Genomic DNA, 24,417 nt, shown 5'->3' on the forward strand with positions numbered 1-24,417 from the left:
GAGAGGGGGACCTTGGAGCTCCAGTTGGCAGCGTAAGCACATGGGCGCCCATCCCTGCGGCTGCCCCACTTGACATTGGCATGAGGGGGCTTCATCAGTCCCTTTCATGGTGGGTCCCCCCCCCAACCCTCCTACCCCCAAGCGTGCTTCTCATTTGCAAGACTGATGAGAGAGGAAGGGGGAAAAATGTGGCTAGTGACCTCTCTCTCTCTCTCTCTCTCTCTCTCTCATCTCCTCTATCTGATAAAGCACCTCATTTCATGGTGAACATACCCCCCACATTCCCCCGACCCCCCACCCTCCAGCCAATCAGCAGAGAAGAGGCGGCAAGCTGTTTGGACACAATCCCCCCCCCCCCCCCCCTTTTTTTTTTTCTCCGAGTGTTCTTCAGAGAGTCAACTTCCTCCGCCGAAAGACGACCCAAGTAATGGCAAATCCAATCAATCACATTGACCGTCTGACAGAAGAGAAAGAATCACCAAATTACTTCTGGGTCCCCTGGTGGCAGGATAAACAGAGTTCACACAATGCCTCCGTTCCACCTGAGGTTTGGCCGGCCAATCTGCAGTCTCGGCTGAGTGAACAGCGCCGGACTTTGGAGACGCAGTGGGACGTGCAGGACAAAGGCCCAGCGTGGACATGCAAATGCAGTGGCCAGCTATAACACAGAGCAAGACTATCTAACATTATCTTTCTTGTAACTAAAAATCTGTGTCTCTCTGAATCTATCTCTCTCTCACACACACACACACACACACACACATGCAGACACCCACAGTACACCTACCCAGTACTGATTAGACCTGACTTAACCAAAATATTATGCATATCCACAACACATTGTTTCCATTCACTAGCTGTCTGATGCCTTGAGTTATCTCATCTTGATGGACGACATTACCACTATAACTCAGATAAATGTGCTCTGACATTATGGTTTATTCAAACAAATGCAAACACATAATCACCCATAATTCCCCAATTTGGTAAATGGATAGCCTATTCATTCATATACAAAGATACATTAATTAGAGGTAATTAACAAACAAAACATTTGCTTTAACAGCTTCTCTCTTCAGTGCTTGACATCCCTCCCTAGAATCCACTGATACTAGATGCCAAAGCATTATTGATCACCTCTGCTCAGAATGGCATATCGAAGGCCAGAATGCGTTTGCGATCTGTGATGTGACACTTTTGTTTAACCTGACGCATTGGTTCGTTGGTTTTCCCCGAACAATTTTTTTCAAATTGAATTTTATCTGATTAAAGCCCTCTGCGTCTGACACGCAGGGGGCAAAGTGTTACAGATTGCAACTCTGACCTTCCCGTACGCTCAATCAATTTTCAGCTTCACACGCCTGGACTTAAACACATTCACACACATGACACCAGTGTAGATTCACATGCATTGATTTCCAAAAGATGACCATTCTCCGTGTCTCCTGTTATCTCAAGACAGCAGTCATTGACTTTACTCCTCCTGACACATTGTCCTTCACATGAGTTTAAACATTGGCTTCATTTGTCCATACCTCATTGACCTGTGTACATGTTGATGTGCATAGTTCATTCACTGTGACATTGATATCATAAAGTCATCATTCACTAATACAATACTTGGAACGAGCAATTGGTCATCTAGACTGAGTACTGATAAACTAAACATCATAAGTAGCCTATTCCACCATGTTATTTTAGAGGCCCAGTTTCAAAGACACTATATGGCCTACTAGAGTAAGTTAGTTTAGGCTTTTTTTTTTATATATCTGGTGGTGGATTACAGACACATAAGCCTAAATAATATTGTGAGGGCTGTGTGCAAGTTCACTTGTTACTAAAATGTTCCAAAGTTGAGGTATAAATACACTACTGAGGTGGGAAAAAATCACCATTATATTATCACAGACGCAGTGGCAAACATAAGAATGCCATTTTGGCAAGCTGGGGGCAGTAGAAGAGCTTCAGCGAAACGCAGGGGTGAAAACTACAATGCGATACTGCAGTAACCTGCAGGTGGGGCTATCATGCAGTGTTTCGAAGAATTCTGCATCCAGTAACAGTCCATGCTTCGAACAGCTGGGGCCAAAGACATTGCAGTGAGAATGATAAGCCACTTCTATTGAATCACGAAAACTGCAATAATCGGCACTACATAGGTGAGCGTTGTAGTGCACGATTATGGTGCTGGTATTGCAGCAGGCCGTTTGAAAATCAGACTAAGGTCATTTTAACCATCTATTTATTCCGATGACCACCCGTCTCAGTCGAACTGAGCTGTTTAGATTAAATTCACACAGGCTCTTAAGGAGATTTTTAAATAGTTAAGACGTGATCAACGTTGCAGAAAATGCATGGCAAATAACTTGTGTAGACCACTTTTGTTCATTCTTGAAAGTAGGCTAGGCCTATGATGGTTGCGATTTTTAATTAATAAAATATGAATGTCTTAAAGAAAAAAAAAATAGGTTACTGTATGAACTATTTAATCTACGTCTGACATTAGATGTCTTCATACAGTTGCATTGTTTTAATTAATCATTAATTTCTAATGAGCGGAACCTACAAAACGGAAGCACATCTATAAAGTGTTAATCTCTTAACACTGTGCAAGTATCTTAATTATATTTCCGTGCTCTAATCTCCATTTTAAAATGATCCGCAGATTAGATATTCAAATCCGTTGATCATTTCTACCCCCAGTATTGTATTCATCTGAATTCCCCCTTGGCATCCCTAAATCCTTTTCACGCCGGAATGAATATATTACATAAACATTGAAATACATTTGCCGGCTGCAAGGTGCAAGCAAGACCCTCATTCATGAGAGCCGCGCACTGTGATTGCTGGCAATGAATTTTTACAATTAGCCCAATCAGCGGCCAGCTCCAGGTTGTCACTGCAGGCAAGTCAGAAGGGCTGGCAAAACTAGGCAGAGTGCTTGCGCCACAGCAAAAAGCCATCGATTCGAGTCCCCACTCAGTTACTTGGGAGTCAGCTGCGAGCCTACCAACTCAAAAGCCCCCTCTGACCGCTCCCCGCTGCAGAGAGCGTTTCATTTTGCACGGGAAACCGCGGAAAGCGACAGCACATAGACGCCTGCGGAAAGCAAGTGCAGCGATTACATCTCTGCAAAGGCAAAAGAGAAGCGAATGCGTCTGGGATGGGAGGGATCGCAAGTCCGCTGGCTCGGAGAGTCCTCAGCGCGGCATAGTTGCTGAAGAGGGTATCGCTGTGTGGAAGTGTTGATGGGAATCCGCTGCTGTTTCTTCTTCTCCTGACAAGGAAATTAAACATTGCTTCTATTCCGAGGATTTGCCTTCGACTAAGTCAGCCGTGAAGCACCAAGGCCAAGTGGATTGCTTTAAAGGCATTTTTCCTTTTTAACACGCTTTTTGGTTGTCATTTTGGAGTAAGGGAGTTGGGATTCCTGTGAACGTGCCCATCCGCAGTGTCAATGCGACTGCGGCTGTGAACAGAAAACCGCAGCGATAACAGGTAAGGGGGTTTATACGGTGGTAGTCATGTTGCAGGATCAACCTTTTAGGTTTTAAAATGACATTTTAGGGACACGCGCCGTGCGACTCGCTGCGCCAGGTAAGGCGTGTTACCTGTTATGCGGTGTACAGCTATATAGGGGCATTGCTACGGAGAACACTGCACCATCCTCGCCCTTTTAACGTTTTGGTTATCTCTTTCTAAAAGGACAGCTTTCGTATCTTATTATAACGGACACAGGATTATGGTGCGACAACTATTAACCTAGATCCGTGTATAATAACCTTGCAACCTGAAAGACATGACAAGACTTTAAATAGCCTACCTGGCGTGACATTAAATAGTAGGCTACCGATACAACTTTGATTTATGGTGTTTCGCCTTGAATACTGTAAAATCCGCACAACCAGACAATATTGCTGAACAATTTGTAAGGCAGAGTGAGAAAGGCGATGACTACGTTTCGCGGTGGCAGAAGACCGTTCCCACCTATACACACACAAGCCGCTATGCAGTATTCCAGATATTGTAAAACATAGGAGAAGGCGTTTGACTGGCCGTCTTATCTAGCCCCTCCTAATATAGTGGACTGTCTGACATGTTTAAATTTATCATTTATTTCGCGCAAGTTCATAGCCTAGTACAAATCCTGTGAGGACAAGAAGTTAGTCTTGCGTGTATGTGACAAAAAAAGCAACTTTAATATGCACCTTACATCATACATTTGTAGTCACTTTAAAAGGCATTCAGCTCGGCGCATTGTCGACTTCAACTTTGTGGAGATTGGCGATACATATCTCCCACTGCTTTTTTAAAATCACTTTGAGGGAAGGAAACCGAGCCGTTGAATAAAGTCAGGCAATATTACAGCTCTCATTGATTTGCCACTCACTGGAAAATCCCATTAGTTCACCCAAGATGTGTTTTGCAGTAAATGTTAAAAATGAATATCAGGCAACTGTCTCATTCATAAGCTGTCAATGAAATTCTGTGTGAGTGGTAGTAGCGGCAGCACTATTTGACTGTGATTAAAACCTAGTAGAATAGTGTGACCTATTCCACTCTAATCGAGTCTCATGGAGGTTTCTCCTTATCAAAATCGCGCCTCGGTGAGGTTTACTTCACAGTACTGGCGTGATTTTTCACAAAGTAGCCTGATTTAATAACCTAGTGGATATGGTCTCCCCCTGTTTTTACATTAACCTACAATGAAATTGCTTGAATAGTCTCAGTAGGGAGTTCAGGAGAAAGTCTTCCGTGGCCAGACGAAATAAGAGTGGTACGGTATGGTTATTACTTTATCATATGGACTGGTTCTTTCCTATATATATATATATTGGCCTTTTTATTCCTTTAATTAGAAAGGACAGTGGAGAATGACAGGAAGTGAGTGGGAGAGAGAATCGGGGTGGGATCCGGAAAGGATCACGGGGCGGGAATCGAACCCGGGTCATTGGGGTACGGTGCAGGTGCCCCAGCCAGTTGCGCCACGACTGGGGCCGGACTGGTTCTTTCCTGAACAAAATCATGCAATAGCTATTGCTTATGCGGCCTTTGCTATAGGGTGCGCCGGTGCAAGGTAGCTTACCAGTGTGGCAGCGCACCAAAGCGGTCATGCCCTATGGCTCGCCTGCCCGCACCGAAATAGGTTTGCGCAACCCTGGATGCGAGTCTCAGAGTCACTGCCTATTTTCTTTATGTTCAAAACTATACAGCGACGTTAACGTCAGATATTCAACAGTGAAATGAGGCAGGCGTATTTATTTGAATGTAAGGACCTTCATGCTTGTTGTTCAGGAATACAGACTAATTCTTTAGAGATTTGGATGTGGAGTTGTGCTTGGTTGCTGATTGATGTTTTACTACTACGACACAACAGCGAATATTCTGTTTTATACAAATCATTTTATGGCATCGTGAATGTTAGTGGTAGAAAATGTCATGTCTCTGTTAGGTTAGTTTACATTCTACGCTGTTACCCACACAGAGTGCACAGACACTTAAAGGCGTGACAACAACAGGAACACCGTGGCCGTTGAATGCCTGAGCCTGCCTCTGCCAGTAACTGCTAACCTGTGGCTCTGCATGGGAGCTAAAGTGGAACAGCTGCCACAGTTCATATCGGCTACCTGGGGACCGTGGAACCGCTGTGACACGCTACCCAGGGATATAGGAGCGCAGTGTGTGTGTGTGTGTGAGAGAGAGAGAGAGAGAGAGAGAGCGAGAGAGAGAGCGCGCGCTCTTTTCGAAGGAAATACATTTGCAACACTTTCGTGACCCCGTGCTCGTCTGCTGTCAGCTAAGCAGCTTGGCAGGCAAGACTACTTCTCATTTGTTTTTGAGTGGAGTTTTCAACCTTGTGTTAGCCTATCTAGAATGGCCTCAGTGTTGGTATTTCATTGTACACAGTTTTGACTGGAATGCATTTATGAGTTCGCTCATGGTTAACGATTATATGCTTGGGACACTGCGTCTTATTAGACTGGACCCTGTGAGCGGATGGTTCCCAAAGGCGGCAGAGTATTGTCACGGTTCTTGAAAGGAAATTCTTTTCCGAAGATGTATGACTGATTGAAATGTCACCGATGACATGCGACGTCAATGAGTATTCGAGCTGCTGCCGTTGAATGATGTCTCTGCCGAAATAGGAGCAGAGCGAGGCAGACGTGTTATGTCTGTCTGAATGATGCGTTTGTGCGCGCTCTTGAATAGGCCTCTCTGTTTAGCTCGTCAGTCCATAGACATCCTGTGGTGGACGACAAGTCCAACGGTAGTCGCCCAGACAGCACACACCACTCGGCTATTGGCTTCATATCGGTATGCCACCAAGTTATGGTTAATTCCGTCACTCTTTGTGGAGATGGAACTTAAAATACAGATGGTATGGATCTCAAGTGGGCATACGTGTATGTGTGCTAGTTTCTCCATATCTGAAGGCCTATCCAATGTAGTGTGGGGTTGGGTGACTGTCTGCCTGCTTAGGGTCCAATGGGTTGCGATTAGCTGTTGAAAGGTAGAAAACGAACCATGATTAAGTTAACGTTTGAGTCCAACTATTTCCATATTCTTATTCTCGGATCAGTCAACTATAGCGGACAGACCGAGACAAGGAAAATCAATTATGCAATCTTGTATTTAGAGATGCCTCTAACTTGTTCTCTATAAAGACATCAGAACAGCTCTGTTAGCTATGTGCAAATAGTCTAGTAAAATGCTTGTTATTTAGAGAGAGAGCGAGAGAGAGACTACTTGTCAGTCCCAGTAGGAAATGACATTCAAGTCTGCCCTCTGTGACAACTTCAGGATGCCCCCCCCCCCCCCCCTCCGCCTTCCAGCCTCCCTCCCCCCAGCTGTGTGTCCATGAGTGTGTGGATAATGAGTGGTGTGGCGATATCTCCTGGTTAGAGCCTCAGCTTGTCATTGTGGCAGCGGGATGGATGCACATGTGAGTGTTATTCAGACGCCCCAGGCAGTCCTCTCCTGGCGTGAGGAGAAAGTACGCATTTTCGCTGTGTTTCTCCTCGCCCTATACTTTTATTTCTTAACACATTTCTTATTCTTTTTTTTCATAACACGCCAAGAGGTGACGCGGCAGAAAAAAACACAAGATCAAGGATGCGTGAAGTTTTATTTGAGACTTAATGCAAATTGCTCACTGTGGCCCGCAAGCCAAACACCAAACTCTGCACTATTAAAAACATCCAGTCGTGTCTTTCAAGTGACGGTAGATCTAGCCTCAGTGCCTTTATCACATAGCACTTTTCATGGAAGCTGCAGCTGGGCCCACAAGAAGGCTGTTATGTGTCCTCCAAGTGTACAAGGTTATTACTGTAATTGCTGAATGTTCATGTTTTGTGCTTTTGTGTATGTGTTTGGGGATGCACAATGCCAGTGATAGCCACAGTTGGTTGGAGCTTTGTTTTTTGTGTGTGTCAGGCTTGGCATCACTCTGGACCCCCGGGGGGTGCTGGTCCTTGTAATTCTAGCCGTGATATAGACGGGGTGAGTCTCCGAGTTGAAATGTGCACGTCTTGCGCTGCTGGCTTTTATGTTTGTCTGTGACAAGCCAAGCGTGACAAGGCACAAATGAGTTTTGTTTCAGATGCATGAAATGATGTGAAAATTGTACACTGCAGATTGACTCTCTTCTGGTTGATGCCTTTAAGTGGATTATACATAACTCTATTTCAGTCCCACATATCTGGGAGAAGTGACTCAGAAGAAAAGAGGTGTGGACAAACAGCTTTGCAAGTAAAGTCAAAAGTGTAGTGGTAATGAACTGAATGCACAGTCACTGAGTTGGACAGACTGATACAAAAACAGAAGGACATACAGTTGGATGGACAGTTAAAATATATATATATATATAGATATATAGATATATAGATATGTATATATATATATATATATATATATATATATATATATATATATATATATAGATAGATAGATAGATAGATAGATAGATAGATAGATAGAGAGAGAAGATGAGAATGAGAACCCTCACATCCTAGTCGGGGCTTTGAGCTGCTCTACTGTCTGTTTAACTGAATGGGACGGGGATGAGGGATGATCTTAATCGCTCTTCTGACGGAAGCACAGATGGAATGACAGTGAATCGTGCACAGAGACAGAGCTAGAGCTGTAAGATGGAGAAAGAGAGGCAGGGAATGAGTGTGACAGCTAGCCCGGGAGTAAGGTAATGATGCTATCTCTTCCAACATCCCTCACTATCATTTGTTGAGGGCCCTCAGGGCAGGTAGTTGCGGCTTTTTACATTAGGTGCTTGAGCAACAGCAAGCATAATTCATAGCCATCTTGGGCAAGGAACCCCTGCCAGGCATGAATAGAATGTGTCGTTATCTTAATGCCCACCCTGGGAGGCTGTTTCCCGGCATATGTTTCACCACAGTAAGCCATCCATGACATGGAGAAACCACAGTCCATAGCACAATTCAATCACCATAGATTTCAAACCTGCATCACATTAGACTAATCCTAGGTTGTAATCAAGAGGGGTGAGAGGAGGGTGAGTCAGGTGTTGCAATGGCTGTCTGCATTTAGCAGAAGTGTGCTGCGCGTGCTAGGCCTACTTCCATCTCTTCAAGGCTGGGCACAAAGACGTTTGCAGAATGTCAACAAAAAGGGAACTGGTGAGAAAGCAAACAGTCGACTCACAAGATCAATGTTTGTGATTGGCAAAGAGAAATACAACTTTGTTCCCTAGCTGTGACCTCCATACTTGTGGTCCTTTACACGCGTTGCTATATCACCTGTGTGGTCGTCCATATATGAATTCTCTGCACTGCCACACAGCCTATATTTATTTGCTCCTGTGGCATATGCAGCGTGCATTAAGGTGTCACTGTCGTAGTAGCACACTTTAGTCCCAATGCCGCCCACACTGCTAAACGTGTTCCCATAGCAACGTGGCTTGTTAACTCAGCTCCCTCTTCCCCTCTCCTGTCATTTCCACCAATACACCTGCAGCTCTTGCTAGGGGGCGCCAATGAGACCTCATCAAGGGGACACCAGGGGAGGTTAATCCAACTGGCATTTTAGTGAAATGAGGATGCGTTATAGCTCAGTACTAATTATGTAAAATGCAGCCAGTGGCTCTAATGAACATCACTGTGTCTCTAATTTGTCACACTTTGAGTTGAGAGGGAGGCTATTTGTGAAAAGATTATGCCTCCTGTTCCTTGTAAAACAAGCCGCTCAGTTTCATAAGGAGGCATTGCTCATACACTCCATCGCTGACCTAATGAAGGAATCAATGGCAGGTCTTGCATTTTGCTTTGGGGATGAAGATGAGTAATAGTATTGGATCAATTTGAAATGCCGCGCTGGGACCTCTCCTGCCGCGCTGGGACCTCTCCTGGGCACACACCGTCAGAGTGAATTACAGCACCCATAATTTGTCCATATTACCCACGTCTCTCTCTCTCTCTCCCTCTGTCAGTGCTGCCGCTATACGGCTGCCCCCGTGCCACCTGTCCTGGACTCACTCTTTTCTCCTCCTCAGAGATAAGGCTCGACCAGCTTCCATTGGACACGCCATGCGCAGACCTTTTGATTTGCCGCGGCAAAAACCTTGAATGGGCGACTCTTGTAGTAGCGTCTTAAGACCTCCAGCTACAGTATCGCCGGGGAATGGGGGGGGGGGGGGGGCGAAGGAGAGCAAGGGAGGAGAGAGGGGGAAGAGGGGGTGGGGGGCAGCGTGTAGAAGCGAGAGGGGAAAAAAGGCACATCCTCTTAGTGTAGGATGAAATGTGGTAAAGCGCCTAAGCCACGCGGGCAAAAAGCAGGTGCTTTTCCTGTTCTGCGCTGTCACTGTGATTTGTCCCCCTGAGCTGTGATTTCCAGGCCCGGCCTACAGACCCCAAAGCGGCCTGAAGGAGCGGAGAGCGTAGCTGGGTAGCTGCCAGCAAGCTTCTGGAGAGAGAGAGAGAGAGAGAGAGAGAGAGAGAGAGTGAGAGAGAGATAGAGAGAGGGAGAGAGGAAATGCGATCAGGCGAAAGCGTGCTGGAGAGATGGAACTAAACAGCTCTGAACAGCTATGGAGTGGAAAGGGGGAGTACAATAGAGGGGGACCGGAGAAAAGGAGTGGAGAGAGGGAGAGAGTGGCGGAGGGAGAGATGGAGTCTTGTCGTGCTTCATCCCATGCCTCCGGGGCCTCTGAGAAAAAAACGTGAACAACGCCTTGCGCTGTTTACGCCGAAGGCTCCGCCAAATAGAGAAGGCGCCGGAGGGGGAAAAAAGGTAAATAGAAAACAGTACAGATGCTCTCCCGCCTCTACTACAAACAGACGAGAGCGCTGTCCAATGCAATCTGAACAGGGCCAAGCCAAAAGGCGCTCAGTCAAAGAGACCTCACAAGCCACACGTTCAAAATAACAACAGTGAAATGACGATGAATGAAAGGCGAAGGCGCCATGCCATTATTTATTCTTGAGATGAAGAGTGATGAGAGTGTGTCATCCTCACCCTCCACGCGATGACACTTTTGTGGCCCTGGGACATGACAGACAGGGTGGACGACGGCTCGCGTGTCTTCGAGTGCTTTACGACCGCGCGTCCCTTACAGTAAGGGGGGCAAATTGAGGATTTATGGGAGTCAGTGGCCACTTTGTCACGGACGGCGTGGTAGTCTCAGTGCCCTATCAAAGACACCGCTATGGGCCTTGGCTATTAACGCCCTCCGCCTTAGCCCCCCCCCCGCTGAATGGGCCTGTGACTGCCGAGCCCTGGGGCAGTGCTTGGACGTTGTGATGCCAGCGCCCGCTCACACGCGGTACCGGACAGCGGCCGTCTCTGTCACCTCTGGCCATAAATGAGGGCATTGACAGGGAGCGGCGCCTGGGGGGGTGGGTTCTCAGATCCCAGATGTGGTCGCTCCGAGTCATGCTTGATGGCGCTGGCACTTTTAAGGGCAGTGTGTCAGTCTTACTAGAAGGCCATGGTTAGTGAGAGTAAGTAGCCAATGCTAAAGATGGACGCTTGTTTTCAACAATGGTGAGGTCTCTTCAAGGCTCTTTTCCCTAAGGGAATGTGTGTGTGTGTGTGCGTGTGTGTGTGCGTGTGCGTGCGTGTGCGTGCGCGTGTGCGTGCGCAATATGCAATGTCTTGTGGATATTCTTGCATTTGAACCTTAGGCTGTATATCCCATGTGAACTGGTGAATGGTCAATGCCTGGATACCCGGTTGTACACCATGAGGAGTGAATGTTGCCCCTCATTGTCTCTCCCTTATGGGGGTCCAGTTTGTGTGTATGTGTTACAGCAGGATAGCGGATGGCCTGCAGCATTCATTAATGCAGATGCATGCTGATACTCTGTGGAGCGTGTGTGTGTGTGTGTGTGTGTGTGTGTGTGTGTGTGTGAGTGTGTGTGTGTGTTGCCGCCACTACCATGGGGAGTGTGACAGGCCTCTTTGTGGCTCTGTGGCCATAAATCGCCCTCCATGCCGTCTCATAACAATGTCCGTCCATAGAGAGAGAATTCAGCAGAGCAGGTGGAGGATGCTAGAGAGTTGAAGTCAGGGTCCCTAGACTCAGCCCAAAACCACCCTTGCCAGCAGCACATATAGACTATTGCAGAATTGCACCCGTCTTCTCTCAGTCCCATAGGTATACACAAGGGAGATTTTATCTTTGTTATGTTTAAAGATATTGAGGTTACAGAGGTAATGCACTGGCGTCACACTGGTTCTGTGGTGCATTATAATAGTGTGCATATGATGGCCAATTGACATTGCCTCAAGTCAGTGCAGTCCATTATGTAATCCCCATGGAACAGCTGCAATTACACAATGACAATTATGTAAATACTCTTTAATCTCACACATCTGTGTGTGTGTGTGTATGTGTGTCTGTTTACGTGTAAAATCGTGTTTATTGTGTGTGTGTGTGTGTGTGTGTGCACGCGTGCCATATGCATTCGTCTCTTAATCTTTTTATTTCGGTGTTCGGAGTGCGTGTTTTGCTTGCACAACATACAGCCAGCGCTGACTTTCCAGAGGCTGAATGAACCTGTCTCCAAGCCCACGATTTGATTTGATTTTTAAGAAAGTATATTTATGGGGCCTTTCCAAGCTGTCGTGAGGTCCTGATGGTAGGGCGCCGCCTCATGATTGCATTGGCTGACCTTGTCAGGATTCTCTGGTCTCCTCGATGTTATTTGTTTTTCACTACATGTCATTCTGAATGGTAATATACAAGGTGATTTCTAGCCCACCTTTTACTTTAGGACTGCTGGCAAGGTTTTATTGGCTTTCACTGTGACCTTTGAATGAAAAAATAGAAGAAAAAAAAAGTATTTCCATCTTTCTAAATCTTTTTTTCACACACCCCCCCCCCCCCATCCCCCATCCCCAATGCATTCCCCACAACACCTTTCAACCGACCAACCTCTTGTCTCTGACAGCGGTTGCAATTTGTCACCTTTGTGAAAAGGTAGGGAAATGGCTTTTTGGGTTGGAGAAGATTGTGGGGGAAGGGAAGAATTGGACAGTTTATTTTAAGTGTGCCTTCTTTTGTGGTGATGGGGCGCTGATACCATTCGACTGCACTTCAAACTAATGTGTCTGCAGTTGACTGTAATGATACAAATAGCTATTTTCTACCATCCCATCGTCTCAGAATAGAACCTCTGGCTTTTAGTGTCGTTTATTTTAATTTGGACTGTAAAAGGATGTCTTTTTAACTGTTGTTTCTTTGGGCTGCATTTCACGGTGCCAAGCCTGGAGTGCTGACTGACAAAATGATTCATTTTGAACTAGTGAGATGGCCACAAATTTGCAAAATGTTTTCCACAACATCAAACGCAGCTTGTTTCCTCGTCAGCTAAAGCGGAGCTACGAGATGACCTCATTTTAACTATTGTTTCTAATCCAGGAACAGCGATCTTTTATATAAAGCAGACTCTTACTCATCCCTCTGAAGGATTAATTGAAAAGAATCCTTAATCCAGGAGTCCAAAAGAAGAAAAAAACAATATCACACTCAGATGAGACTGTTTCAGCAACTCACCGTGTGTGTGTGTGTGTGTATGTGTGTGAAAGGGAAAAGGAGAGAAGGGTAGGCTACATAAGGTGGATTACTCCAGCTGAATCCATGTCCTTTGCTCTGAGCCTTGCGATCCTAAGCTCATTTCACCACACACACACACACACACACACACACACACACACACACAGGCTCACACATACACATACACAAAGCAAGAGATAAATTAAAAACAGAGTTTTAACGGTTTATAATAATCGCCATAAAGCCCTGCGATCATCAGGCGTTCGTGTCTAAGAAGTTAATCTCGCAGGTCAAGTCCGCTTAGCCGAGCCTCGCAGGCCGGGGTAATGGAGACTGACTAATATCCATGCTAACTGTGGGGATCGATTACTGATTACTGATGTGATTTGCAATGATGTTAGCATTTAGTGCACTTTCCTTTGCGTGAGTTAGCTCTCGTTTAGCCCCGCACCATTAGCAGTCTGCGCTAGCCACGCCATGCTTAAAAAAAAAAGGCTGCTGGGTCATTTGTGCTTCTCGACCATTATGTCGGGCCCCTAACTAGCCCATCTGGTTATTTACTAATGGCTGTCTGAAGGTTTGTATTGTGCCAGGGTGGTGTAGTGCCTCCGGGCGCTAACAGTTTCTTCACACCCAGGACCAAGACCCAACTGGCCCCAGATATTCTCTCCAAGCGCCCCCAGGCCTGTAAACTCCGTCTGGGGCCCCACGCTGGCTCCTCACCCCCTGCTGCTTTTGTTGTGTTTTATTTTTTCTTCCCCTGTCTCACTGTCAGGGTCCCTGTGCCCTACCAGTTCACATAAGCTGTTTATTATGAGGGCAAGAATAAACGGTGCAGTGTGTGTGTGTGTGTGTGTGTGTGTGTGTGTGACACAAACCTTTATGGTCGCTGATTTATTACCGGCATCAGTGCCAGTGACACGCCTTGGTATTGCTTTGCTGAGGGAAGAACGTCAGGGAAGCTGTCTCCTGGAAATCAAATCTCTTCCCTGACTCTTTTCACCACACTGCTCTAGTTGGCATGAAAGCCTTAGCTGATGAAAGTCTTGACTGTGTGACTTTGTCTGTTTGTGTATATGTGTGTGTGTGTGTGTGTGTGTGTGTGTGTGTGTGTGTGTGCGCGTGTGTGTGTGTGTGTGTGTGTGTGTGTGTGTCGTGTACAAGTTTGTGTTGTCAGAATGCTCGACAGTGTGTGGTGGGCAGGTTTATTAAGTATATGTGTGTTTGTGTAAGGGTGGACTTTGGACTTTGCATGTCTATCCACAGGGGAGGGTCCCCAGCATCTTGATTTAGGGTACTGAGGCGTGCGCTCCTGTTTCAGTGGCTGCTTCATAAATAACCCAGGAGAGATGGGGCCCTTTAAACATACAGCAATGACCTCTCAGCTTTTTCTTTTTATCACTGCCAGTTCAGCAACGGTGAATAACTCCATTCACAAGGACGAGGACCAAAAAGAAAGAAAGATGGAGGGAAGAGACATGAGAGCAAGAGAGAGAGAGAGAGATAGGAAGAGCAAGGCGCACAGAGAGAGAGATATGAGAAGAAGGTGGTCCATGGAGAGAAGGCATTCTAGACCATGGGGTGAAAGAGGGAGTAGTTCCCTTTTCACAGATGGAGCAAAAGACAGAATCAGAGATGCAGGAGAGGTGCAGGAGGAGGATCAAGATGGAGAGAGAGAAAGAGAGAGCAGAGAGGAAGAGTGTCAGAGAAAACCTGTGCGTCTGTGGAAACAACTGTCACCCCCCACCCCCAGTCTTTTATTAACAGCTCTAAGAGGAAGCTTTCCGCTAATGTTGTGGAGTATTAACTAATTGTTTGATTAATTAGTGATTCAGACACTCTCTTCTTTTGTGTTTAGCATGTCCCGGAAATTAGCTCACAAATGTTAATGTCCTTGACGTCGAGTGAGGGTCTTTCATGCTTGTTGCCTGTGCGTCTGCGTGAAGCTTGCTAATGGCCGTGATGTCTCGATGGCCCAGCGAACATGCGGCACCGAAACAGACTCAGACAAATTTGGAAAAAGCCATTTAATTAGCAGTCCAATTCTTCTGCGTGGCTTCCTGTGAGAGCGACGTGCTCTTGAGCAGAGGATTCATCACCGTCATGGTAATGAGGCCGCCGGCTGGAGAGGAGACTTGGCCACAGGAAGCATCCGGGAGTGTAACGCAATAAGGGGGGGGGGGGGGGGCTGATGACGGCCCTCGTAGTGGCCCTTCAGCAACCTCGGTTAATGCTATCAAACCAGCCTTATCTGTGCTGATAACGCAGCCATAGCGAGTTGGGCCAGTGTTAGTCTGCATCGGTGCCAAGATCCAAGAAAGCAAGTAAGATGGGAGTAGGGAGCACTCTGTGTGTGTGTGTGTGTGTGTGTGTGTGTGTGTGTGTGTGTGTGCCAAGATACCCTGCGAGCCTAACCCCTTAAGAGAATATCACATCAGTGTTGGATGCATGGTCTGTTGTGGCCTGAATCCAAATGCATTTCATTCTCCTGCACAAAGCAAGAGCAAATTCTTGGCATGCCGTGTTGGGGGGTAGAAGTGTATGAATGAGAAAGAGAAACGGACTGAGAGAGGGAGCAAGACATGAAGAGAGAAAGAGAGAGGGAGCAAGACATGAAGAGAGAAAGAGAGAGGGAGTACAAGGGAAAGGGATGAACCTCTATCCTTGAACCCAGGCCCACTAAGGAGGATTACAGTCTCTCTGAAGAGAGAGAGACAGAGGGAAAGAGAGAGAGAGAGAGATAGGCAGACAGACGAAATTCAGAGGAGGAGGGAAAATAGAGGGAGCGAGAGGACAGGCAGATGTCAACATGTTTCTCAGATCTGCCGGATTTGCCTGGGCAGCTTTTGGGCCCCGGCCAGCGCTTTGAAATCAACTTCAACCGACGGGAAAATCCGCAGCTTCATGAAGTCGGCCGGAATTGCCAACATGCAGCCACAACACCCCCCCCCCCCCCCCAACACACACACACACACATGCACAAAACGTCAGTATCCACAGCTATTACGTTTGAATTGATTTACCCATCATCGTTAACAAGGTACTCATCAGCTGCTGCTGGTGATGAGGTTTGACCCCTCTGGGCTTCCATTTGGTTTATCTGCCAACAATCTGTGGTGACACTTGCCTGTGCCTGACGCCGGCCTGACTATCACTGGCGCGTAATTAGGGTGACCTTTAGTGTCCCTCCGTGGACACTGTAGCGTAACTCTTGTGCGGCAGCTTTAAGGTGTGCAGTGATGTCGAGCCTGCAGGCGCACCCAAGTGATAATTAAACTGCACAAATCTCTTATGCTCCAATGTAAACAGCACTTCTAGTCCCTCTCCCCCTGACCTCCCTTAGCATGATCTTCATTATCCACACACACACACACACACACACACACACACACACACACACACACACACACACAGTTGTATTGCATCTGTCCAATGAGCTCCTGTGACAGTTTGCTGAGGCAGTAATGACACACCCACTGGAGTGCTTAACTGATAATTAAACGACACAAAAAATTCCCCTCCTCCTCTCGGATGTAAACGCCCGTCCTCCTCCTCCTTCTCCGCTCTCCTCCCCCTACAGTGTCCCGCATTCTTGCTAGTTTGCCCCACATTCTCCAGTCCCCCACACCAGAGATGACACCCACCCCCCTCTCTCTCATTGCCCCTGCCCCGAACCCCCCACATCTGTGCAGGGGTGGTAGCAGGGCAAAGCAGCTTGAGTCGGGTCTCCATTAATGAGTCCGGAAAAAGTGGATGTGTGCGTGTGTGTGTGTGTGTTTGCGTGCGTGTATGTTTGTGTTTATGTGTGCGTGTGTGTGTGTTTATGTGTGTGTGTGTATGTGTGTGTGTTTGCGTGCATGTATGTTTGTGTGTGTGTGCGTGTGTGTGTGTGTTTAAGACCTGCATAATGAAAGCTGAATGAAGTCCACTGTCCCTGAGATAATGCTCTTAGCAAAGCCCAGTGGTGGATCAGCCTGGCTTGCTATGGTTACAACAACCCCCACCATCCCTATCCCATCCCCATTCCCCAAGCCCAACAAAGACCAGAGCTATCCTACTGTCTGATGAGATTTTGGGGGAGGAGGTTGGGATGTGGGGGGTGGGGGGGCTGGATGTTGGATGCTTTGCGTTGTTGGATTGATGTATTTTCGGGCAGACGCTCACTTGGGGGATTTTGACCTCATTGGCAGAGTAAAATATTTGTGTATATTTGTGTCGAGGTGTGTGTGTGTGTGTGTGTGTGTGTTAGTTAGCTGTGTTGTGGTGCTGTTTGTTTTGGCAAAGGTGATGTTGTTAGCGGGGTTGACTGCAGAGGGATTACCACGTGTGTCAGCATGTGTAACCTGTTTGCATTTGCTCTGTTGACCAGCACGCAGTGTGTCAATAAGTTTAGGACATTTTGTCAACGCGGCCTCAGAAACGGAACATCCATTTGATTTAACCCCCTCATTCTCAAGGGACGTTTTAAAAATACACACGCATGCTCTTGCGGGCGGCTGGCAGTGCATTGCCTCAGCCATTGGGAGTCCCCTGGAGGCGTGCTTGACCCGCGGGTTGTTTTTCTGATGCATGGCTTCTCGGAGACATGAATAGATTTTAGCACTTTTGCAGGACCGAGTAGCCGTTCCCTGTGACTTCTAACAGAACACCACCTGTAAGGGTGAGAAACTCCTACACCACAAAGTCTCTCAGTTTTTTCTCGTCTCTCTTTTTCCTTCTCACATAAAATATATTCAGTCTTTGTGTGTGTGTGTGTGTGTGTTTGTGAGTGTGTGTGTGTATGCATGTATGTATGTACAGTATGTGCTTGTTTTTGTTACTACTCCTTGCCTTTTCTCCTTTCTATTCTTATCTTGGTTGCTGTGTGTCAAGTCAGTTCTGGCATTGTCCTTATTTGGATGTTAATGGTATTTGATTTCATAGCCTGACTTGCACTGATATTTTAGCCGTGACAAGAGTTTTGTTAGCACAAATAGTTTCGTGATTGGGAGATAGTGTCCTAATTACCGTTTCTGACTTTGTTGTGTTTTTTAATCCTCTGTCAATGAGAGGATTTGGCTTTTGGTATCGCAGTGGCATGTGTGGTTCAGTTAACCCATGAGGCGTTGCGAAATGCAATACTGTGTTTCGTGTTCTCTCTACTGCGTACTCTACCCACTCTCCAAAACAAGCAGGCAGACACAGACATACAGACAGACAGGCAGATGGACAGACAGGCAGGCAGGCAGAGAGACAGACAGACAAACAAACAGGTTCTCTCTCAGGAACATGATCTTCCACTGAAGCCAGAGATGACATGACATGCTTGCCACATCAAACATCCACTCCTCTGCTCTTTCTCTCCCATGTAACCTTGATAAGTGCATTCTACCTGTTTGGCAAGTTGGGGCTTAGACACCAACAGGAGTGAAGGATGATCAATATCTCTCTCTCTCTCTCTCTCTCTCTCTCTCTCTATCCCTCCATCTCTGTCTCTTTTTCACGGAGCCACACTTATTTGTAATGCTTGCTTCTCTGTCTCGCTGGTAAACAAGTTAACGTCTCGCTCTAATTTGGGCAGCCGTAGTTCAGAGACGTTAATGCAATTTGTCTTTCTCCTCATGTGAGGCTTTTCTTGCTGGCAGTATGGGTCCCTGGCAAGACAAAGCAAGACGACCAAAAAAAAAAACACCAAACAAAAAGAACTGGTAAACCATAAATATCCAATTATTTCCCGAGCGAAACACTGGCAGTCTAATCTCGAACCGCGCTGTGTTATTTTCCCCCTCCACGTTTTCCTAGAGACACTGAGTGAGCTTGCAAGTGAGTATGTGGCACCAAACATGAATTCATTAGCACCCTTTGATGTATTCACTCAGCATGTGGTCTCTTTTTTTCTAATAGGAGTTGCATGTGTGTATGTGTGTGTGTGTGAGTGGCTGTGTGTTGTCACTGTTACTCGGTGCGGGTGTTGCGCGTGTCAGGGAGATATCCGGGGGGTCTGATTTGGCCTCCGCTTGGCTACCTCCACGACAAGCACGTATCCCCCCACCCACCCACCCTCGATGTGTCAGGGCAGTGGAGGTCACGCTGCTGGGGCCTCCACTGTCACACAGCCCCCCCCACAAAGTCCATCCAACTGGCATCAGCGCCAAGGCTAGCTGGCCACATCAACTGCCACTCGGGAAAGGGGGTGACGGAGGGATGGGTGGTGGTTTCCTACTGGATTAGCCAATCATAAGCTCCTTTGCTGGAGTGCGCTGCCTAGGCTACATGATTAGCAGCTCTGGCTAGCTGACTCTTTGGATAGCCATCCATATCACTTTATGGTTCTCTTATCCAATCTCAGGGAGGGAGGCCATGCCAAAACATGCAATTTAGTTCATGAGCATTCTCTCTTAGTCAGAAGTGCTTTTAAACTGTTAAGTGTTATGTGCAGAGAAAAACAAAACAACAGTTCAACTCATTAGCAGGATCTTTTAAAAGAGCTTTGCCCTATTTATGAGTTGGCCTTATGGCTTTGGCTTATATTTTTTACACTAACAGGCCCCAGTTTTGGGAACTTTCCTCATTGTTTTGTGTCATTTCTTTTCTTTTTCCTCGTCCTCTGCATGTGTTCGTCCCCATCCAGCTGTGCTCCAAGCCGTGTCGAAAGATAGCAGTGGGGTGGATTGGGATAAATGGAGCGATGGAATATTCCGGGCGCCGTGATGTATGAGACGGCAAGCAGCCGACAGAGCTCCGGCTTTAATTAATGACACCCGATGATGGGCGAGGGGGAAGACAAATAGGAGCTAAACGAGACCCCCCGATGGGCGGGATAATTAAGTGCCACCGAGCAACTCGAGTCACGACTTGTGGTTTTGGGTGAAAGTGCCACGAAGGAGTCGTTATAGTGTGGGTTTAAGACGCTGCTCTGTTTGTATCTATACGTAGGTTTTCAAGAATAGTGTACATGTTTGTGTGTGAGCATGACGGCGTGAGAGTGTGAATTCTTGCAAATCTTGAGCATTAGGGAACATTACTCCCCACAGGTAAATTGCATGCAGTGCTTTGGTCATCGTCTCTCTCTCTCTCTCTCTCTCTCTCTCTCTCTCCCCCTCTCTCCCCTCATTGATGAGTAATGACTTGGCCTGTGTGTATGTCCAGGCTGAGTCGTGAGAGCTGTGACCTTTCCACACCATTGTGTGTTTGCTCTCTTCTCTGCCCCTCTCTTGCCCTCTTTAGACTTTGATCATCATCATTGCTCTATTTGCCTTTCCTTCTGCGCGCACACAGATTTGGCCCAAATCCGCTCACCACCCAGGACTGCCTTTCAAGGAAGCATTATTAAGCAGCACCATGGTAACCGAGAGAGAGAAAAAGAGAGAGCGAATATGTTCAAAATTATATAGTCTTTCTTTCATTTAACAGTCATAGGCTAGTTGTCCAGCAAGGCTTTCAGGAATCTCAGAGCTCCCCAGAGCTCTTGCACTTTGCAGTCAAGTTATAGTAGGCTATCAGCACCCTTCCCAGTTTACAGCGATTTGGTTTGAGCTCTGAAGCAGCTCAGCTACACATGGCCCAATCCATATCATGACAATAGTCCTTATTCCTTCCTTCTTCCTCACTTCTTAGGACTCCTGGACCTAATTCCTCAAGGAATAATGGATCCCTTGCACTCTGTCCTTGCCATGCACTTTAGCATAGCAATGTGTTTTTGCTATTCATTCTGTGCACGTAAACCAAAGTGCTAGCGTACCACTATGTCATTGTGAATTCACCATGGACATTGAATGTTACCCAGTCGGCATAGCCACTGTACAGTGGGAAATTCTCACTCACCTTAAGCGATGCGCTAGTAACAGATGCTAGCATGGGTTTTAGCCTCCTTCCTAGCATGGCTGCCTCCTATGAGGTTGGGAGTTAATTTGTACCCTAGCATGCTGCTGTGTGTCCTTGCCATTCAATCTGTGCCTGGGCTAGCGCACTGTGTGGCTAATGTGAGTGGGTGAAATCCCATGGAATGCACTGCAGGTAAAGGCCTGTGTTCAAATGGAGATTGTTAGGGGGGGGGGGCGGGAAATCAAAGACACTAGTTGTGAGTCATCACAGAGCTCATCCCCATGGTGGACGCCACAGTGCTCACAAGGCAGAGGTGTGGAGAGCTGCATCAGCTGCCGAATGTGCTTCAAGCACTTCAGCTGTACCTAGGAGAGAGAGAGAGAGGGAGAGAGAGAGAGAGAGAGAGAGAGAGAGAGAGAGAGAGAGAGAGAGACAGTGTTGCTAGCTCATCAGGGTTGCTAGCTCATCAGGGTCCTGTGAGATGTGCATGTATTTGTGTGTGTGTGTGTGTGTGTGTGTGTGTGTGTGTGTGTGTGTGTGTGTGTGAATGCAAACATGTGGGTGAGACTCTCCTTGGAAACACGCACTCCTGAAATCCATCAGCAGCGAGCAGCAGACTCAGGTCAGGGGGGAATGCTAATGAGCTGGCGTTGCTCCTGAGACTGCCAGGGTCTGGAGAAAAGGACTCATTCATTTCCTCTTTGTGTGTGTGTGTGTGTGTGTGTTTGTTTACGAATGTGCCTAGGTGCGTGTTTGTGTGCAGGAGTGTGACTTCATATGTGGGTTTTTGGTTTGGGCATGTGTCTGTGTACAGATTTAAGGCATACAATCTATGATAGGGTGCATGTGCTTATGTGTGTGTTGATTTGTGCATTTGTGCATTGTTTTGTGTAATAAACGTGGTTCCTATCAAGAGTTTACCATCCTGGCAGTGCTTGTGTGTATGAAATGTTGCTTGTGTGACTGCATGCTGTGTCTGTATTTGAAACTAGACCATTTGGACGTGCGAGAGTTTACTACACTCGGTTGGGCACGAATACGAGGGAGTGTTTTGTGTTTTTTCCCCTGTTCAGTCACTTACCAGCAGGCCATCACTAAAGCCCCCAACAAACGAGTCAGAAGATGAGCGCAAAAACTCATTTCCTCCCCTCCTCATTACCCCTTTGCTTTTTCTGCACTCACCAGCACTTCTGCCTAATTGGCCCAGCGGTCCCAATTTCGCACATAAAGAATGCAGGCAAGCGTGTGTGTGTCTGTTTGTCTTCGAGGTCCATCTCTTACTCTGCAGTGTCAGCAGGTGAGTGAGTGAGTGAGTGAGTGAGAGAGAGAGAAAGAGACAGAGAGAGGGAGGGAAGAGAGAAGGAAGGAGAGAGGGAGAGAGAGGGAGGCACTATCTGGAGCTAAGATGGAAAATGGCCGGAGCATGCAAATCACACGCTGCGACCGAAAATCAATTAAGCGGCTGCAAGGTCCGGCTGTGAGGTCCAGGGTCCACGCAGGGAAACGGCACGCAGCCCCACTGACATCTCCTGGGGGCCATGCATTATCCCGCCGAGAGGCGTCTCTGTTCCTGGCAGTGCTTCCCCTCGCCTGAGCTGGCCTTTCCCCACCCCTGTCTAATTGCCGGCGCTTTATGAAATGGCTACAAATTGTCATGTGGCGGAGAGAGGGCGGCTGACATTTCGGGGGCATCTCTCCCTCCCCGCCCGCCCGCCGGCCCCCCTCTCTCTCCCCATGTCTCATCTCAGCTCGTCGTCGCCTCTTGTTCTGTCATCTCCTCAGAGCAGACAGCGTAGTGCTCCCGACGTATGCGTGGGAAAAAAAGAGGCTTTAATGTCAAGCATGATTGAGCACATCTCACAAATGTTCACATTGGTGCTATTGTGAGAGATAGAGAGAGCAGAAAAAAAAAATCTTACGTGTGTGTGTGTGTGTTTTTTTCCATCTCTGCAGGCACAGAATGTTCTCAACCTCCAGAGTGGCCTGAAACGAGGAACGTGCGCTGAGAGCACTGGACCGAGATCGACTCTTCCCCCTCCCCCTCCTACGCCACCACAGACTCTTGGACCATGGCATCCACCGCAAGGAAATGGACCTTTTTGATCTCTTGCTACTTCCTGTCCATGCTGGCGCTCCCTCTGTCCGCTTCCCATCACCAGACCCCCACCATCACCGCTGGTGACGACGACTACCACACGTTTCACTCCGAGAACTCGGAGATGACCTTTAACCACCTCGTCGTGGACAAACGGAACGGCAACGTGTACTTGGGCGCGGTCAACCGCATCTACAAACTCTCGGCCCGCCTGGAGGTGCAGGTGTCCCACCAGACGGGGCCCGACGAGGACAACCGCGACTGCTACCCGCCGCGCATCGTCCAGTCCTGCAGCGAGCCGCTCACGCTGACCAACAACATCAATAAGATGCTGCTGATGGACTACCGCGAGAACCGGCTGCTGGCCTGTGGTAGCCTCTACCAGGGCATCTGCAAGCTGCTGCGGCTGGACGATCTCTTCAAACTGGGCGAGCCCTTCCACAAGAAGGAGCACTACCTGTCCGGCGTCAACGAGAGCGGCTCGGTCTACGGCGTCATCGTGTCGTATTCGGGCGCCGCCACCGACAAGCTCTTTGTGGCCACCGCGGTGGACGGCAAGCCCGAGTACTTCCCCACCATCTCCAGCCGCAAGCTGGAGCGCAACTCCGAGGAGGACGGCATGTTCGCGTACGTCTTCCACGACGAGTTTGTGGCGTCCATGATCAAGATCCCCTCGGACACCTTCACCGTGGTGCCCGACTTCGACATCTACTACATCTACGGCTTCAGCAGTGGCAACTTCGTCTACTTCCTCACGCTACAGCCGGAGATGGGCGGCAGCTCAACCGCTGGTTCTTCGGCCGCTGGCCGCGAGCAGGTCTACACGTCCAAGCTGGTGCGCCTCTGCAAGGACGACCGGGCCTTCAACTCCTACGTGGAGGTGCCGCTGGGCTGCGTCAAGGGCGGGATCGAGTACCGGCTCCTGCAGGCGGCCTACCTGTCCAAGGCCGGCTCCATCCTGGCGCGCTCGCTGGGCGTGGGGCCCAACGACGACGTGCTGTACGCAGTCTTCTCCAAGGGCCAGAAGCGCCGGCCCAAGGAGACGTCCCACGATTCGGCGCTGTGCGTCTTCGCCCTGCGGGAGATCAACGAGCGCATCAAGGACCGCCTGCAGTCCTGCTACAAAGGGGAAGGGACACTGGACCTGGCCTGGCTTAAGGTCAAGGACATCCCTTGCAGCAGTGCGGTGAGTCTGATGACCTTTACTTGCTGTGGTTAAAAAGTTTAGTATTTCTCCAGTGTCAAGATTGTCTTGATCAGTAAAATGGAAATTATCAGTAAAATGGAAATTAATTTCTGAGAAAACCACAGGGAATTAATAAAGTCAATGCAATGTGAAAGTCATATATTTCTGCCTGACCCAGTTGCTCCCAAAACAGCATCAGTGTTAAACCTAAAACAGATACTGACTTAGCACTTTTACTAAATCTCAGAGCACAAGGAGAGATGAGCCAAAGTCTTAGCAAATGATTATGTAATTATCATACAGCGA

At 47.7% G+C, this 24,417-nt stretch overlaps 1 protein-coding gene across 4 annotated transcripts in view; it reads left to right on the top strand.

Annotated features, from left to right (window-relative positions):
* Positions 1 to 2,953: 2,953 nt before the first annotated feature.
* The window catches only part of plxna4 (plexin A4), a 220,533-nt gene continuing 199,069 nt past the window's right edge, over positions 2,954 to 24,417 (top strand). Inside the window, exons 1-2 of one of the 4 annotated variants that reach the window (XM_042078869.1) lie at positions 2,954 to 3,498; positions 22,784 to 24,111. In XM_042078869.1, the coding sequence (XP_041934803.1) occupies positions 22,900 to 24,111 (1,212 nt within the window). In that variant the 5' untranslated portion in view covers positions 2,954 to 3,498; positions 22,784 to 22,899. Of the gene's footprint in view, positions 3,499 to 17,543; positions 17,688 to 22,783; positions 24,112 to 24,417 lie in introns of those variants that run through there. The other 3 variants (XM_042078868.1, XM_042078871.1, XM_042078872.1) reach the window with 3 other exon arrangements.

This window comes from Alosa sapidissima, chromosome 22 (genome assembly GCF_018492685.1).
Source record: "Alosa sapidissima isolate fAloSap1 chromosome 22, fAloSap1.pri, whole genome shotgun sequence".
NCBI classification, from domain to species: domain Eukaryota; kingdom Metazoa; phylum Chordata; class Actinopteri; order Clupeiformes; family Clupeidae; genus Alosa; species Alosa sapidissima.